Source organism: Camelus ferus, chromosome 21 (genome assembly GCF_009834535.1).
Source record: "Camelus ferus isolate YT-003-E chromosome 21, BCGSAC_Cfer_1.0, whole genome shotgun sequence".
Taxonomy (NCBI): Eukaryota; Metazoa; Chordata; class Mammalia; order Artiodactyla; family Camelidae; genus Camelus; species Camelus ferus.
This window is the reverse complement of record NC_045716.1, coordinates 5,010,056-5,028,866: the sequence shown is the minus strand read 5'-3', so window position 1 is coordinate 5,028,866 and position 18,811 is coordinate 5,010,056. Positions and strand designations below refer to the sequence as shown.

Genomic DNA, 18,811 nt, shown 5'->3' with positions numbered 1-18,811 from the left:
TAAGAATTTACTACTGAAATAAACTACTACTCTCTTGAGGTTATTACTACAATAGAAACCCTTCCTACTAGTCCTTTCACTAACCCACATACACACAAATGTGGGACAAGCTGTCTAGGCCAGCGCTACTCAAAGCACGTCCACAAGATAAGACACAGGTGCCAGAACGTGAATCACCGAGCTACCTTCTCATACTAAAAGTCTTGTTCCCAGGAGAAAAAACAAGTCAGCTAAACTAAATAGTTAAGTACTGAGCTTACTTATGTAGTTGGTTTACAATTTGGGTGCAAGTTCTTAATCTCAGTGCAGACTGGTTGCAAATGGTTCTCAGATAGGCAGCATCCACGAACACTGAGTTGTGCTGGGGTCTGGCACCACGACTCATCTCAGTCAGCCACGGTTCAGTGAAAAGAGGCGCACAGGTGAACCTTACCTGTGCGGCAGATGAATGCCGCTTACTACACATAGAACAGAATCTGAGGATGAGTAAATGTGTATATTGTGCGGTATTTTTTCTAAAGTATTTTATTTCACTCTATCCTTAATAAATCCTATAAAGTAGATAAAGGCGGCATTATCCCAACACAGGTTAAAAAAAAGACAATGAACCAAAAGTATCTGTGCCCAAATCACCAAGCTAATTTCAGTCAGAAGCAGAAACTAGAAAAGCCCCCTTTATTTCTTAACCACTAATGTAAACTGAGAAGTGAGAGGATGTTACACAGAAGCTCACCTTTAGTGATACTGAGTGTGTTATCACCACTTGCTACAAAATCATAAAGTGCAACAAAGAGATTAGGGTCACTCTCAGTGGCTCCGAGCAAGTTCTCCTTGGAGCTCCACCTGATGGCTTCATTCAGGGCCTGGGGCTCAACATCACAGCCATAGGGGCGGTGCAAGGCTTCTGAAAGACACAGAGAAACAAGGCCGCAGTAAGTCCAAGAACTGCAAATTCACTTCCATACAGTACATACACAGTATTTTAGCTGCTGGCATATGCTAACGGCTCCAGGGTGGAACAAAACTGTACACGTAGCTGTGATGTCATGAAGAATGAACAAATGGCACCGTCTCCTAAACATGAGAGAAGTCTACTCATTCAAAATATACCAAGATAGAGAAAAGAACACAAAATGAGCATTTAACTGTGATGAATGTGCAGTAATCAAAATCAGAAATAAATGAATAGGAAATCCAACAGTTTCCTTAAAATCTCAAAAATGGAAAAAGGAAACTTAAAAAGAAATGGCAATCCATTTTAAAAACCATACAAGATAGTTTCTCCGGGTGATGGTGGCTTTAAGATGGAATAGTTACATGTGTCTCCCAAATACTTAAGATCCCCCACCACCAAAAAAAGGAAATAGTTATGTTTTGTAAGTCCTGCCAAACTACCTTTCTTCCCTTACACTCTCCATATAAAACAAATTGTGGAAAAGATAACAGAGATTTTAAGAAACACGTACAGATGGCATTCAGACCTATTTACATATAGAAAATTATGGAAATAGTGCTTTTGGGGGAAAAATCCTAAAATTATCTACTAAGCAACAAAAATATTTTGGTTTAACACAAAATATTCTTGGCATCCCAAAATACCTTTGTGTTACTATGCACTGCCTATAACATTGCAGCTTTCAATTGTTAATTGTTTAAAGGAAAAAAAATTTAACCCTATTTTCTTTTTCTAGGTGGTATATTTTTATAAACTATCTATAACTTAATTAGGGCTTTAGAAAATATCACCAACAATGGACATGATTTACTGAGTTTCCACCACGTGTAACAGTTGAAGCCTTGTAAGACCTGGTTTCTTCAAGGCTTTAATGGTTGCCAAGTTTAGTGTGACTACACAAACAGGTGATCTCCATGCCATCTTAAAGTTCACCTGCTTCCCACAGCCCAGGACTATTAAAATACACCGCTCTTCCCCCAGCAGCAATTTTCTTAATCACTAAAGCTGTTTTTAGTGGCTATCTGCCACTATCCAACTGCCTATGTGATATAACAACACTTCTCTAGTATGCCTCTCCCTCCCTCTCCCTCCACTCATTTTTAACTTAAACTTGGTTTTATCATCACACATGAAGGAGAAAAACACTTTGATCTGCGGCTTTCTTTCTTTCCCAATCCATTCCCTCTTCTCCAGCCCTACTGCCAAAGCCTTAGTTCAGATCCCCGTCATCTCTCACCTGGACTACTGCCTCCAGTCTTGTCTCCCTCAAATCCATCCTCCACACAGCTGGCAAAGTGATCTATTTAAGACAAAAATTTGACCATGTCACACTTCTTAAGATTCTTCAGTAGTTCACCATCAAGCTAAAATCTCTTGAACATGGCCTTCGAGGTATCATGATCAGGTCTCCACCTACTTCTCCATCTTCACCTCTCCCCCACTCCACACTTCTAATTTTAAACTTTGACAGGTACCATGACACTTCCCACCTTTTTGCCTTTGTTCACACAGTCCTGTCTACCCAGATATGTGACCTCATCCCACTCTTTTTTTTGACTGGCTAATCTCTCCCTTTTTTTTTTTTTAAACATTCAAACGCCAATATAACCTCCCCTGGGAAGTTTCACATGCTCCTCCACATTGTGCTCTCAAAAGCATTACACTTGCTGCATTAATACCCCCTTATTTATATTTAGAATACCTTCAACTTATGTTTATTTCCCCAACTTCACAACATGCTCCTTGGTACAGGAACTGTATCTCTTTTCTAGTAAGTTGCATAATATGTGTTCAATAACTGCTGACTGAATGAATGACCAAATTACACAAAAATATAAGTGATGGGAAACAATGAGATGTATTTTAAACTTAAAATAGCATTAACCAATGTTTTAAAAATGGCTTCATAACCGTCTACATGATATAGGCAGACATTCCTCTCATAGGTTGGATGGTCTCCTAACAGTATGTTTAATTTCACTTCATTACATTCCTTCCTCTGCTTAAAAAGAGTATGTATTTAAAATTTCACAGCTTATTAAACTGTCTTACATTAAGAGTGTTACAACAAATCTAAAGACACGTCCAGACATCCTGAAAAGCTGATTTGAAACAAGTATGTTGTTCCTTGTTTAAATGTAGAATTATAGTGAACAGGAACAGCTGTATTATTTACTAAGACAAATTAGGATTACCCAAAACCCAAAATACCATTTTTATATAAAACACGCTTCAAACTGGTCTCATGTACTATGTTTTTCTTTATTCTAATAAAAAACTATCTACTCTAGCAGAATTTCCATTGGGCTACATTATTAAAATGAAAATACCAAAACGAAGTACAGAGAATATTCACAACTTTTTTTAAGTTCTATACTGAATACCACATGATCCACAATAATGTTTCCTGCCAGTGATAGTGGTAACACACTACAATGTTTTATGATTATTACTTGATTTAATGATTATCAAACAGTTCAAGTATATTTCCTTCTTTTTAGACAAAAGGAAGTCCCCCGTGTTTGAAACTGTAAGACCAACAAAAGCCAAGGATAATAAAAACTTTTGTATTACCAAGTCAGAAACAGTAATGAAGCAGACACTAAAGCCAACTCAAATCCTATCAGGCAAAAAACAGCAAATAACATATACTTACATCTTATTTTGTAAAACCCAATATATTAAAATTTTAAGATTTACAAAACTAATAATTTTAGTGAACATTTACTACAAACAAGTCACCATGCTGGGCTTCAGAATACGAAGATTATAAATCACCAATAACATTACTTGCACTTGCTATAAAAAAAAACTAGTCTCCATTTTTTCCACCAAATCTGCTTCTCTCACAGAATTCTACACCTCAGATAATGGCAATTTCATCTTTTTCAGCTGCTCAGGCCAAAAACCTTGGAAGTTTGGTACAAACTATAGGACAAATAAATTCTAGAGATCTAGTGTATAACAGTGGTTAAAATTAATAATACTGCATTATATACTTGAAAGTTGCTATGAGAATAGCTCTTAGATATTCTCACCACAAAAAAACAATGGTAACTATGTGACCTGACATACGTATTAGCTAATGCTATGGCGGCAATCATCTTGCAATACACGTACCAAATCAATACTTGTGTATTACACCTTAAATTTACACGTTACATGCCGACTATCAATAAAGGTAGGGGGAGAAAAACAAAAGACCTTGGAATCTTTCATGACTCCTTTTTTGCTCTCAAATACAACGTCCAATCCATCAGGAAATCCTACTGGCACTGCCTCCAAAACTGTAACTGGAATCTGTCCATTTCTCACCCCCTCCACGACTACTACACTGTCACCACCACCATCAGGTCTCACCTAGGTTATTTCACTAGACTCCTAACTGATCTCCATGCCTCAATCCTTGCTCTCTTCTGTCTACTTTCAACACACTAGCCAGCTTTATACACACTAGCCAGCTTTTAAAGCGTTAAGTCAGATCACTTAATTGCTCTGCTCAAAACTCTTTGATGGCTCCCTATCTAAGAGTAAAAGCCCTTACCAGGACCTGCAGGCCCTCTGCAACATGTCTTGCCCAAAACATTTTCCTACTACCCCTTCCCTACTTTACCTCATTCTGACCAAGAGCCTCCCTGCTGTTACCTGAACTCCTACCTCAGGACCTTTGTACTGGCTTTTCCCTCTGCCTAAGACATTCTTCCCCAAGATATCCACATGACACTTCAAGCAAATGTTACCCTCTTGGTACGGCATTCTCTGACTATTCTATTTTAAAATGCATCTATTCCTGACCCTTGCACATCCCCCATGTCTCCTTTCCTAATTTATTTCTCTCCATCGCTCTTATTATCACAAAATATGTAATCTATTTATTTATCATTATATTCATGTAAACTATTATCTCACCCTACTGGAATATTAGTTTTATGAGGACAGGTATTTTTGTCTGTTTTGTTCACTGATAAATTCCAAGCACCCAAAAAAGTGAATGTTTATAAGAGGCTCTCAAAAATGATTTGTTGAATAAATGAATCACACTTACTGCTATACTTACAGAGGGTGCTATGAGAGAACAGAATAAAAAACAAAACTCCAGAGTCAGAAAAGGTTTCAGAGAAAAGAAAGCCTTTAAACTGGATGAGCAGTAATTGTGCACTGATGACAGCAGAGTGACAGACTGTCAAAGTGCAAGAACATGCCTATGACATGAGATGCAACAAGCCTAGAGAGGAACTCCATCAAGCTCAAAGGAGGATTTTTCAAAGGCAAGTCAGCTTCTTAAAAACCATGTTATTTGACAAAAAGAGAAAAGACAACAAGACCTATGGCACAATTTTGTGAAAATTAAAAAATATATATTTAGGCCACACAAAACTCTCCATTTCTCAAATACATAAGATGATAAATATAGCGAAAAAGTCATTTTGAGGCTAAAGTACTAAAAGAACCAAAACTTAGAAAACAATTCTTTTTATTCTCCAATCCCCTTCTTCTCATCTCTGGTTTTAGAGTCTTTCTGGTCAAGTCAAAAGATCTTATTTCCTTCCTTTCTTCTTTCTTCCCACTCACACTTTTGTTCTCACAGAACTAAGGGTCAGTTTCCTGTACAGTCTGCCTACACAGGATATCCACTTACACACCATCCTACCCACTAGCACCAAACAAAAGGGGAAATTTTTCAAAGACAAAAGCATCCTAACATCTTCCTGAGGCCAAGAATGAATAAGTAATAAATCACAGAGTTAAAGAACTAAATGGGGGAGAACAAGCTAAGGAATAAAGACAAAAGGGGGTGGGGGAGAAGGAAGAGCAAGTAAACGCCACAGTGTTATCCAGTGGGTCCTGACTATTGCCACTTTCCTCACTGGCTTAAGTCAGACAAATCTGGATGATTCAGATGTACCGCACCCGCGCAAATGCAAGTGTGTAGGCTGGGAACGTTTTATTTTTGAACAACGTGAAGTGACTACTACGTAAGGTACTTGAGGTATCTTTCATTAATTCCTGTTATAGAGGTAGATCACAGACTTAAGATGAGACAACAGAAGACTCTAATTTTCACTCATGGAATATAGGACCCAGGTAGCAGGAGTACATTCTAAGCACTAAGGAAATTTTATTACTTTTTTCTGATTACACTTGGAGGATACAATAAAAATAAGGAAAACATAGAAAAAGCAGCTTGTACAAATTACCAGGATTAAACAAGTTAAACCCCAGAATAAAACTCAAACTCCAATTCAAAGATAATTTCTAAATTTAATGTTTAATTTTATTAAAAATACTTTTCAGAGGAGAGGGCATAGCTCAGTGGTAGAGCTGCATGCTTAGCATGCATGAGGTCCTGGATTCAACCCCCAGTACCCCCATTAAACTAAACTAAACTAACTAAATAAATAAAACTACCTTCTCCCCCCTCCACCAAAAAAAAAAAGAAAAAATTTTTAAAATCACTTTTCACCAATTATTCAATGACTTTTATCCGTTTAAGCAGAAATTTGTCAGGTAGTAATTGGAGAGATTAATATACAAAATTTTCAGTTTAGTCACTTTCTAGTATTCTACAAACACTTATCTTGCCAGAATTCTACTTTGTCTGCATATTCTGTAAGAAGCTAATACCTCTTTTAAAAACTAATTAAGGTGGTTGGATAGATCATTCAATTGTTCTCAATACAGCTTAAGTTCTTCATATGACGGCCACATGTATCTTAATACCACAAAATATTACATATCATTCACTCATTCTTTCACTCACTTACTGAGTCCCACTATGAGTCCTTACTTACTGAGGCCCTGCTATGAAACATCAGGAGAAAAATACATGAAACTTCACTGGCCAAGCATAAAGATAACAGATAAGATTAATTTTTTGAAATCTCCATTCATGCTTGATTGGCTGTGATTATCTTCCCTCCCCCAGACTACCACCTCTGAACCATACACCATACCTGTCAAGTTGGGTCCAACAGTTTCTGAGGCCTCACTGCACAGGCAGCAAAGGAACGTGTCCTGATCTCTGCCATAACTACTAGGCGGAAGCAGAACTGTCCCAAGGACCATTCTCTGCCCAGAAGCACAAAAGTTCAACTGTTCGATGTGAAGAGGAAGTCCTGGAATTCCACTCTCTAACAAGCAATACCACATGCATGTGACACTTACTCATGTTCTCAGTGGCTAGAATGAACCAATGGAAGGGCAGGCATTCACAAGTCCCAAAGTGGGTGGAGAGTTACCTAAAGGAAAATGTCTAGCAATCGGCAAAATATTGAGTCAGAATGGAGAACTTCAAAACATCCGGAGTATTTTGGAAAAATAAATAAGCAAAGTAAAAACCAAAACACACAAGTAACAAGTAAGATACGCAGGGATTAGTACACAGACTGGATTTCATTCCTAAGCAATGATGAATTGAGACTGTAGCGAAAAGTTTCCTTGGAGAAAACAACAAAACACCAAATATACTTTTAAGAGAGAGGAAACGCCTAAGGAGACTCATCTTCTGCATCACTTAAATTTGTTCAAGCAACCACAAATCCGAAGTCAAGGAAACAGTTACAATCTGATTTCTAAACACAGAAGCCAGGAAGTGACAGCCTTCAGTAACATTTTGGCTCTCTAACTTAATAACGGTTAAAAACATGGCATGAAAACTTGAATGTTAAAACTTTTAAAAGCAAAAGCCTAATCCTTATTAATATATAGGAACAAAATTAAATAAAATTTAAGAACCTGAAAATGAGAGTACCTTTTAAGAATTAAACTAGTAAAATCTACAAATGATCGATGCCCTTAGGGGCACAATTTACAAATACCAGAATGTTTGTTACTGTACAGCTAAGAACATTCATTGAGTCAATAAATAATTTATTAAGTACCTACTATGTACCAGCCCGTGTGATGGGTTCCAGGTCAATAAAGGTAACAGTAAAATTATAGACAGCAGGACTGAAATAGCGTTCAATATGAAGATTAAATAAAATTATAAAGTAACCTTAAGGAGTGAACAACTTTGATATAGGTAATTATTAATAGTCTTTAAAAAAAAATAAAGCTTATGCTTTCAAAGAAATTAACCTTTTATGAAGCCAGTACTGTTAACAACATAGGGAAAGCAAGAGTTAAGTTAAATGACTACCAGGTTACCTCAATTAGTAACTCAGAATTCCAAATGCTGGGTTGAATTTCTCCTTCCCTAAATTAAAAAAATGTAAGGGAAAGGAACTCCATAGCCCATGTTCTATACATGTCTATATTCTATACCATATGATTTACTATTTAATCAATAAATCTGCTAATTACCAGTAATTTATAGTTACTTTCAAATACACTTGTAATCAAGAGAACAAAGGGGATGAACAAATAAACATGTGGTACAGACATATAATGGAATATTATTCAATCACAAAAAGAATGAAATTTTGATATATGCTGCAACATAGATGGGCTTTGAAAACATGCTGAATGAAATAAGCCAGACACAGAAAAATAAATATTTTCTGATTCCATTTATATGAAATATCCAGAAGTTGCCCCAGTTCTCAAAATCTAGTTCTGCAAATGAATGGTTACACAACGCTGTGAATATACTTGAGGCTACTAAATGTACACCTAAAGATAGTTTAAAAGTTTTATATTAAGTATACTTTACAATAAAAAAGTTTAATTAAAAATTTAAAAGTATTAAACATCTCCAAACCTGTCATGTGGGTTATATCTATCATTATTTACCATATTTGAAATTAAAACTAAGAAATTGTAACAAATTAAAAATAACAATAAACCCACTACGTTAACATTTTATTAAAAAATAACTACTCTTGAAGAGAATTAAGAGGCAGGAGTAACACTGTCATAGTACATAGATACGAAAGTACAAGAGGAAGGGATATTTTGTTATTCTTTCAGATTAGTTACGGATACTCTTCTTTGACACCATACCAAAACTTGACAAGTAAGAGTCTTTTAAAGGTTACTTGTAACATGAAATCTGAAACCCATAAACAAAATTTCTATAATCTGTCAAATTAAAAATCTGTTGGTTTATCCTGTACTTGGAATGGGTCTATTTTGTCCTTTGAATTTTTTTTAACATCATGAATTGAGCACCTAAAATACTGGTTCACTAAGATGTTGATACGCATTTCATTACACAATACTGATACATCATATTCATTACGATCACCATCTATCTCATTAGAAAAGTTTTAGTACTAGGAAGCTGTGATGGTCACAATGGAGGCTACTAATTTTATTAAATTCTAATTTTTGCTTAAAAGCTCAAATTCTACCATTTCCAACAATTACTATCTGTTTTCCTTGAAGTAGCAAATTCAATCCTTTTTCAAGAAAATGTCTGCCAAATCCCAATTTTGAATAGTTTGTCATTCAGTCTTTCAAGTAAAAATAAGTGTTCCATGAAAAAAGCAGCCAATCTCAAACTCCCAATTTATCCCTTCCCACATCCTTTCCCCCTGGTAACCATAAGTTTGTTTTCTATGTCTGTGAGTCTGTTTCTGTTTTATAAATAAGTTCATTTGTCTTTTTTTTTTTTTTTTTTTTTTTAGATTCCACATATGAGTCTCCATAGGGTATTTTTCTTTCTGTTTCTGGCTTACTGCACTTAGAATGACATTCTCCAGGTCCATCCATGTTGTTGCAAATGGCATTATTTTATTATTTTTTATGGCTGAGTAGTATTCCACACTCCCTTCTTAAACAGTAGGATATTTCACACTCTTCTTGCTCTTCTCACTTATATGTAAGATCACTCCACAGCAGCACAACACAGAAATAGGTCTCTTCCTATGTACAGCTGCATAACATTTCCTGTCAATTACTACACTTAAATGAGGACAATTTAGAATAAATAGTAAGATTTTATATTCTGGATCATGGCTGTGAAAAAAAGCCAATTAAATTTAAATGGTACATTCATAAATTTGGAGAACTAATCAGTGCTATTTCTGTGTTCAACTCCTATTTAGGCATCCAGACATCTCCATTTAGGCTATAAAGTTACACACACAACCAGAAATCAACATACACTTTTTGCTTAAACATGCTGACCTCCCTCTGAATAATACTATATAGAACTGAATAAGTCACCCCTAAAATAATCTTCAATGATTCAATATTTCTCTACAAAACCAAGTTCAGATAATAACTATATTTTCATTTATAATTCATGGGTAAGAATAGTTACAATAACGATAGGATATCCAGGAGCACCATTACACTAAATACTGCTTGACTGCAGTCACACAGCTCCAAGGAGAAAGTAGAAGGAAAAAAACCTGCACAACTCCCACAGTAGAAACTAGGCAAGGTTCGGAAAAAATCAGTCATAAACAGCGTAGAAATAATGTACGAAAGAGCTCTGTGGGAAATGAAATTTAACAAGTTAGAAAGCTACAAAAATTAAGAAAGATACTACAAAAGTGGAAGATAAAAAGATACTTTTGTGATTCTATGCTGCTTTTAATTACCTAAACCCTCTAATACCTTTAACATTTTAGAGAATGAATCATACGAAAAAGTACACATGAAAAACTAATCACTAAAAAATGATAAATGAAAGCTTAGGAAGATTAAACTCAACAAAATTATTCGTGTGACATGCTTTCATTTTTTAAATTGTTTTCAGTTTATGAAAGTGGTGTATGTTCATTATATAAAATTTGGGAACTATACACAAATAGACAACACACTATCCACTTATACATCCCCACTTATTAAATTATTAAAATAATATTGATAGTTTTGCATCTTGCCCCTTTAATCTGCATCATGTTTCATTCACTCAGCCAGTATTTACTGAGGGGCTACTATGTGCAAAGCATTTTGCTAGGCAGGATATACTAGGTGCTAGGCAAGAAATAAACAAAGTCCATAAGAGACACAGAGAACTTCAGAAAAGGTGACAAGGCCAAAAGCAAAAGAAGGATCTAAGTAGAGAGAATGTAGCAAGCACAAAAACCCCAAGCTAGTAAGGAACCTGGTACATAGAGGAAATGAAGATTGTGGCTGTAATTGAGGAAGTCAGAAGAGGAGCATGAAAAAACAGTAAGGTAGACAGGGGCCAGCCAGACCAAGCACTTAAAGACTGAAAATTCTATTCCAAGTACAATGGAAATTCACTGAGTAGTGCTAAGTAGGGAGGTGATATGTTATGACTTCCACTTTGTAAAACACCACTCTGGCTACCAGGTTAAAAAAAAAAAAAAAAGGATTAGATGGGGGAACAAAATTAGAAACAAGAGAATATGCAGCAGTTCAGGAATGGGATGTTGCTGTGAAATAGAACAGTGTCAGTGAAGGCAAAGAAAAGTGGAATTGATAGGGCTTGCAGATTACTTGGATATAAGAGAGGGAAAAAATAAAGAATGGCTGCCAGTTTCCAGCCTTAAATAAATGGGTAGATGGCCATGTAATTCACTCAAAAGCTATAGTAGTATAAATCAAAAGTTCCACCACTGAGAAATAAATTTGAAAGATACAGTTAAACAGCTTGATATATAAACCTGGAGCTCAGAGAGGATCCTGGGCTACAGACATCAGCATATTCAAAACCATGGATTTGGATGAGCTCACTTTAGGGAAAGGAGACTCTGCAGGATCACACTTACAGGGGAACAATGACTGGAATACTGCAGATTTTTCATCTGAAACTTTGTGGAGTCCAGAAAGAAATGAAAAAACATTATCTTAAGCGCTGAGAGAAAAAACAGTCAGTCATCCCAAATCCCATCTCCACAGAAAATATCCTTCAGAAATGAAGGTGAAATAAAGACACTCTTAGTTGAAGGGAAGAAGAACTCGTTGCCAGCAGACCTGCTCTAAAAGAACTATTAAAGGAAGTTCTTCAGACAGAATGGAAATACCAGAAGGAAACTTTATTCATTAGGAAACTTGATTCATTAGGAATAAAGAAAGAGAAGCTAAACTGAAAATAGAATAGACTACTCTTCTTGAGTTCCTTAAAATATGTTTAATGGTTGGAAGCAAAAAGTGTAACACCACCTGTAAGGACTCTTCAATATAAGTAAATATACCATATAACAACTATAACATAAAGAGAGGGAAGAAAACAACATGATGGTAAGATTTCCATATTTCACTTGAGGTGGTAAAATAGTGACTCTTAAGTAAGGTATGAAAAGTTCAGTAAGTATAATGAACTCCCTTGAGCAATCACTAGAGAACCCATACAAAGAAATATAGCAAAAAACACAACAGATAAATTAAAATGGAATACTAAAAAAATGTTAACAATCTGTGAGAAGGCAGGAAAAGGGAAACAGGAACAAACAGAAAAAAAATAAAACAGTAGACCCAAATCCAAACTTTAACAATTACATTAAATGACAATAGTCTAAACACAATTATGTGCAGATTGTCAGAACAGATAAATAATATGATCCAACTATATCTAACAGAAACTCACTTCAAATATAATCATATAAATAGTTTAAAAATAAAAAGATGAAAAAATACACCCACACAAAAACTTGTACACGAACGTTTATAGCATTATTCGTAATAGCCAAAAGTGGGAACAACTAAAATGTCCATCAATTAATGAATGGATAAATACAATTATTCAGCAATAAAAAGGAATGAAGTGCTGATACATGCTGTAACACAGATAAACCTCGAAAGCATGGCAAGTGAAAGAAGCTGGTCAAAGTGAACACATACTGCGTGATTCTACTCAGGTCTAGAATTGGTAATCTACAGAGACAGAAAGAAGATTAGTGGCAGTCTAAAGCTGGGGGCATGGGAAGGAATATGGAATGACTGCTCATGGCTATAGTGTTTATTTAGGGGCTAAAAAAAATGTTCTAAGAATAGACTGTACTCATGGTTGAAGAACACTGTGAATATACTAAAATCACTGAATTATACACTTTAAATGGGTGAATTTTATGATATGTGAATTTGTATCTCCATAAAGCACTAAAAACATTATGCTATTTAAAGTCTACATGTTGCATGATTCCCTTCACATGAAATGTTCCAAAAAGAACATACATAGAGACAGAAAGCGGGTAAGTGGTTACATGGGCCTGGTGTAGGAAAGCTGACTGACTACCAACTAGCACAAGGGACTTTTTGGGTTATGGAAATGTTCTAAAACTGGACTATGGTGAGGGTTACACAACTACGTACATTTTTTAAAAAACCACCGAATTGTACATCTTTTAAAATATAAGTTTTATAGGCTATACATAACTGAATAAAACTATTTTTAGGCATAAAAGGTAAAAAAAAAAAAAAGCAAAATCAGACTTCTGTTCCAGTTTACAATGGGAACCAGCATTCCTTGGTTTGTGGTCACATCACTCTAATATTCAAAGTCAACGTCTTCATGTCTCTCTCTGCTCTATCTTCCTATCATCTTCTTTGCGTATGCAAAAATCTCCCACTGTCTTCCTCTCGTAAGGATAAATGTGATTGCATTTAGGGCTCATCTGGATAACCCAGATGATCTCCTAATCATATCTATAAACACACTCCCTCCTTTTATTGCCATATGAGGTAATGTTCATGGATTCCACGTATTAGGTCATGGATATCTTTTGAGGGGCACTTTTCAGCCTACCACAGCTCCCAAATCCCAACAACTCAGATCACTGTCCTGAGCAACAGATCACCTGACTCTTACAGTCTATGGATAAGTACACTTAGATATTCTAAAAGAGCCAAAACCCCATTTTGTTCCTACTTCTGATTTCATTTCTTTCTTTGTTTTAGGGTGTGTGTGTGTGTGTGTGTGTGTGTGTGTGTGTGTGTGTTTTGTTGGTTTAGGGTGTGTGTGTGTGTGTGTGTGTTTTGTTGTTGTTAATGGCACAGCCATTCACCTAGGCATCCAACCCAGAAACCTCACCATCATTCTCGACTCTTCTTTATTCCCTAATTTCTTCTATCACTATATCCTACAGATTTTGGCATCTAAATATCTCTCAAATCCATCTCTTCCTCTCCAACCACTACAACTGTCCTACTTCATGGCCTTCTTCATTTCCTTGCCTGAGCTACCACAACATCCATCTACCTCATCTTCCTGCCTTCAGTCTCATTCGGCTCCAATCTAATATCCACAAAGGCTCCAAACCAATTTTTAAAGGGCAAACCTCAAGTTATGTTCCTACTTAAAACCTCTAATTGGCTCTCTACTGCACAAAGTTAAATTCCAAATTCCTTAGCATGGTATAAGAAAGATCCACCACGATCTGGCACTTGCTTACTTCTCCAGCCTCACCTCTTACCATTCTCTCTCAAATCTTATGCTTCACCCAAATCTACAGCTCTACCAATAGTTCACTGAACATGCCAACTTGTTCAGTCTGTGTACATGCTAATTCTCTCTTCCTAAAATCCTCTTCCCTTTCAGTTACCTAGTGAACTCATCATTTAACACAATTCATATTTCATCTCTTCTGTTCAATGTTCTCATAAGTATTTTCTCCCATACCTAAAATAAATTTATAACTCTACACTTGCATCACAATCACATAGATTGATGGGAGGGTAGAAATACTGTACCATACAGAAAAATACAAAGAACTACTATTTTTATGTCTGATTCCAGTCCCACTCCACTCAAAGTCAGGGACTATATGTCTTACTCATATCCATTTTCCTAAAGTATGTACTTAATATCTGTGGACACATTTTTTCTTAATTATTGAAGCAGTATTTCCCATTTTCTAGACTCTAAAACACACATTAATGAAGACAATCATTATATGAATCATTAAATGAAGACATCATTTAAAAGCAATCTTGGGAAAGAAGGTATAGAACAGTGGCAGAGTGTGTGTTTAGGATGCATGAGGTCCTGGGTTCAATTCCCATCACCACCATTAAAAATAAACAAACAAACAAACAAACCTAATTACCTCCCCCCTCCAAATTAAGTAAATAAATTAAAAGAAACTGCCACTTAAAAAAAAAGGCAATCATGATCCCACCACCCAGATATAACTACAGACAATATTTTTCATACATTTTTATCTAGTCTCTTCCTTATTGTGTCCTTAAAGATGTTCTTTAACACATACTTGTACATCAATTTTTAGCTTTGAGGTTAAAATGAAAATATAACCTACCAATTCCTGTAACTTAAGATTTGAAATCCAGCAATAGGAGGAATTTAGTCCATAGATTTGTTTGGGACATATGCAAATTTATTTCATTTACATTTTTATTTTACATATTCAGATTCCTAAGACCCAAGATCTATAAAAGTGATATTTAAGAAATTCAAAGCAACTCTATCAAAGGTAAGTTGTTTTTATATATTTATAAAGCATAAACAATTCTAATTTTCAAGGATGAACAAAATTTAAAATGAAACACATGTTGTGATCCATTCCTGAAGTATTTTGGCCATTTATTCGCCAAAATACCAACTGCCCAAAAGTATAAATAGTCCTCACGTGTTCCCAAAATTAAACAGCAAAGTTACCAAAGTCTGGATATTTCAGAAACTTATCCTAACGAGCGTATAATTTTTGTTTATTTTTATACGTCACACTTAATTATGCACTGATCTCTATGGGAGAAAAGTTGAAGTCTCCTCTCTCCTTTACCAGATCTTCATTCTCCTCACAAAACAGAATCAGAATCTTGACTTTCAAACTCCACCCTCAAGGAAATGGAGGACTTGTTGTAATTCATTATATTCAGAGATGCTGATTGGTCTGTACTTTCTCTACCTACTGTGTTTTCCCCTTGTTTCTTATTGAAAGGCATGGTTTTTTTCATGCAACTAAAGAGGTAAGATCTATAATCTGGTCCTAGCTAATTATATTTCTTATATTTGGCTTGAGGCCAAAACTCCTCCTAACAACAGAAAGTGTATCCTACCTTGCTTAGGTTAGGTGCATGCACAGATGTCATCCTTGAAAGAAAACCCTGTTTAAAAGAGTGATACAAGGAGACTTAGGAATTCTTACGTTGTCTCCAAGAGAACCTCTTTAACAGCAACTCCCTAATAGTACCCTCTTATTATTTCCTACATTATTATTTGCTCTCTTTTTGAAGGTATAGTTGTTGTGAGACAATATTAAGATATCCGCATTTGGGAAAGAGTCACCTAGCCTTTTGCAGATAATACTCTTTAAACAGACAGCTGTTTGCATTCAACAATGTGATCATTACTTTTCCTCTGTGTTTATCACTGTACCTTGCAGGTAGTAGGCACTCAAGTATTTCTTAATTAATGTTCACAAAACTCCACTAGCATGAGGTTTTCATGCATGACTCTAAATGACTACAAATTTAAAAAAGCAATTCTAGGTCTCTCTACAGTATAATAATAGCTACCACTTATGGAGCACATATTATATACCAGGCACTTCACAAACCTTAATTGATATATTATAATTTATAATGTTATTAACTACAGCCTTGAAGGACAGTCATTAATATCACCAATGTATAAATGCTCAGAATTGCTAAGTAGATTATTCAAGCTCCAGAGCTAACTGGTGAAGCCAGGATTCAAAACTTAGGCCTTGTTTAACTCCAATTCCCATGCACCTTTCACTATTTGAGGCTGTCTCTCTTATTCAATAGCGAGTGGTACAAAAACAACTGGGAAAAGTTTTCTTCTTATCTTTTGGAGAAGAATCTGAAAACAGCCAGACTCCCCAAGTGATTCCACTGCTTCAACTGTCCATACATAGGATGACAGTTAAGAGTCAAACCTAAGACTAATTCTAACTGATTAGAATGATACACATGTGCTCACCAACCGGTCCATTCCATTATCTCCCAATTCTTTGAAGAATCTTATTTAGACCAAAACAGAATATACTATGTCTTTACTTTTGACTTGTCCTCAAATGAGCTGAACAAGTCTTCCCTTAATGCATGGCTCATCTCATAAACATCTCACATAAATAAAATACTGTATACATGGGTATTCATTAGGAAATATTTCTTATAGTTCTAAAGATCCTCTAACCTTACCCTTTAGGATACCTGTCACTGCCCTGTAGATAACTCAGTAACATAACAATCCTTTCATGTGATGCTAAAAATCAAAAAAGCTGGTTTTCCCTGTTTCAGACTGGTAGCACTAGTTTTCCAATGTCTCTGAAGAGGCATGTCTATGTGTATACACTATACTCCCTATACTTGGGTCCTGGCTGCAAGCTATTTCCTGCTGGCTGAACTCAGATATTTCCAATGGCCTTAACTAAAACAAACAAAGACTTTATTCATTACCCTTATTTCAGCAGCTACTGGCTGTCCAAAGTAACAGAACCCTCCCTAACAGCATGAGTGTTAGAGGTAAGAAGGAAAAAAAATACTTCAAATTACAAAATTCTTTTCATCTAGGGCTGATATTAATATATATTTTTTGTTTAAATAATCTATAAAAACATACTCAGGATTCAATCCCTATGATTTCATTGCTGAACTCTATATTTCTCCCCAGCTTAAAATAAGACCACCAGTGAAGTTACAAAATTACTGAAAAATTTTAATGATATATCTTAGTTAATAAAGCTCTCCATTAAAGTTATTTTTACTAGAAGATCTGTCTGTGAATACACAGTACTCTAAATAACTAGTACTATGTAAATACTATGTATTACTTGACTGGATACTATGACTCATAGTTAAAGTTCACTATTGTCACTGGTTTAATTTATGATGTGGGGTAAAAATCATACAGGGCAGCAAAAACGTCTGCTTTAACACCACCACCACCACCACCACCACTAATGTCTTTCCAGACCACTAGTTCAAATATCAGGTGAGAGTCACAGGGGAAGGGAGAAGAGGAAAGGTAGGAGGGGAAAAAAGAATACTTCAGAGGTACCCAAAAGATAAAAATACAGAATCCTTAAGAGCAAGAGCTAGTAGTTTCTTCATCAGGACGCTGGGCCCAGCTCAAGAGAGTAGTGGCTTTGTGCATTTAAACCATCCCGAAAGTATGACTAATTTCAATTTTCCTTTTCAGTTTTGCCAGATTTCCACCCATACTATCTTAATGGTGAAAGGGCAGAATATTGTACTAACAACATTTATAGGACAGACTAAGGAAGAATGTGAATCAGACATCAAAACTCTTTTTGAATGCTGAGTCAGATTGTGAGGAAAAGAAATAAGAGAGATGGAAGAATACAAGGTTGAAAAAGCAATGTTATACCAACCCTATAGGAGCAAACCTTAAATTCTGGACTTTTGAGCACCACATCACTTAGGAGCAATTGAGAAGACAGAGAATGAGAGACAGTTAACATCTAATAGTTGCTGAGTATGTGCTTATATAAACCAAGCACTTATATCTATTACCACTAATTCTCATCTTAACACTGATAGAAATATACTGGGGGAGGGTATAGCTCAGTGGTAGAGCACATGCGTAGCATGCACGAGGTCCTAGGTTCAATCCTCAGTACCTCCATTAAGATAAATAAATACATAAAAACTTAATCCCGCCACCCCTTAAAAAAATACAGAAAATTTTAAAATTAAAAAAAATACTATTACCCCATTTCTCAAGTAAACAGACCACATAATGCAGACTATATACATTTTTAATATTAATTTTGACTAAGATTTTAACTAAGATTTGAAATTCTGCCTCTGGCACTTATAAGCCTTAAAATTGTGGGCAATTAATAACTGAGAATAAATAAAGCCATTGTATTAATAGCAGGGTAAAACAGAACCATAATAGTGTCACAGAAATATACATGCCTTATTAAATATCCTTCCATGCCAGGGATCACTTGCCCTGAACTACCAACACCAGAATGTTTTATAGACACCCTCCTTCCCCCAAGTCAACTGACTGTTCAGCTTTTTGACTTGTGCAGCAAAATTGAC

The 18,811-nt window shown here is 35.6% G+C and overlaps 1 protein-coding gene across 8 annotated transcripts in view; it reads right to left on the bottom strand.

Moving 5' to 3' along the window:
• ABL2 (ABL proto-oncogene 2, non-receptor tyrosine kinase) overlaps positions 1 to 18,811 on the bottom strand; it is a 94,314-nt gene that overhangs the window by 24,697 nt on the left and 50,806 nt on the right. For 2 of the 8 annotated variants that reach the window (XM_032463651.1, XM_032463654.1), the window contains exons 2-3: positions 2,193 to 2,255; positions 734 to 904 (exon numbers count right to left, since the gene is read on the bottom strand). In XM_032463651.1, the coding sequence (XP_032319542.1) occupies positions 734 to 904; positions 2,193 to 2,255 (234 nt within the window). Of the gene's footprint in view, positions 1 to 733; positions 905 to 2,192; positions 2,256 to 6,909; positions 7,499 to 18,811 lie in introns of those variants that run through there. The other 6 variants (XM_032463653.1, XM_032463657.1, XM_032463650.1 and 3 more) reach the window with 5 other exon arrangements.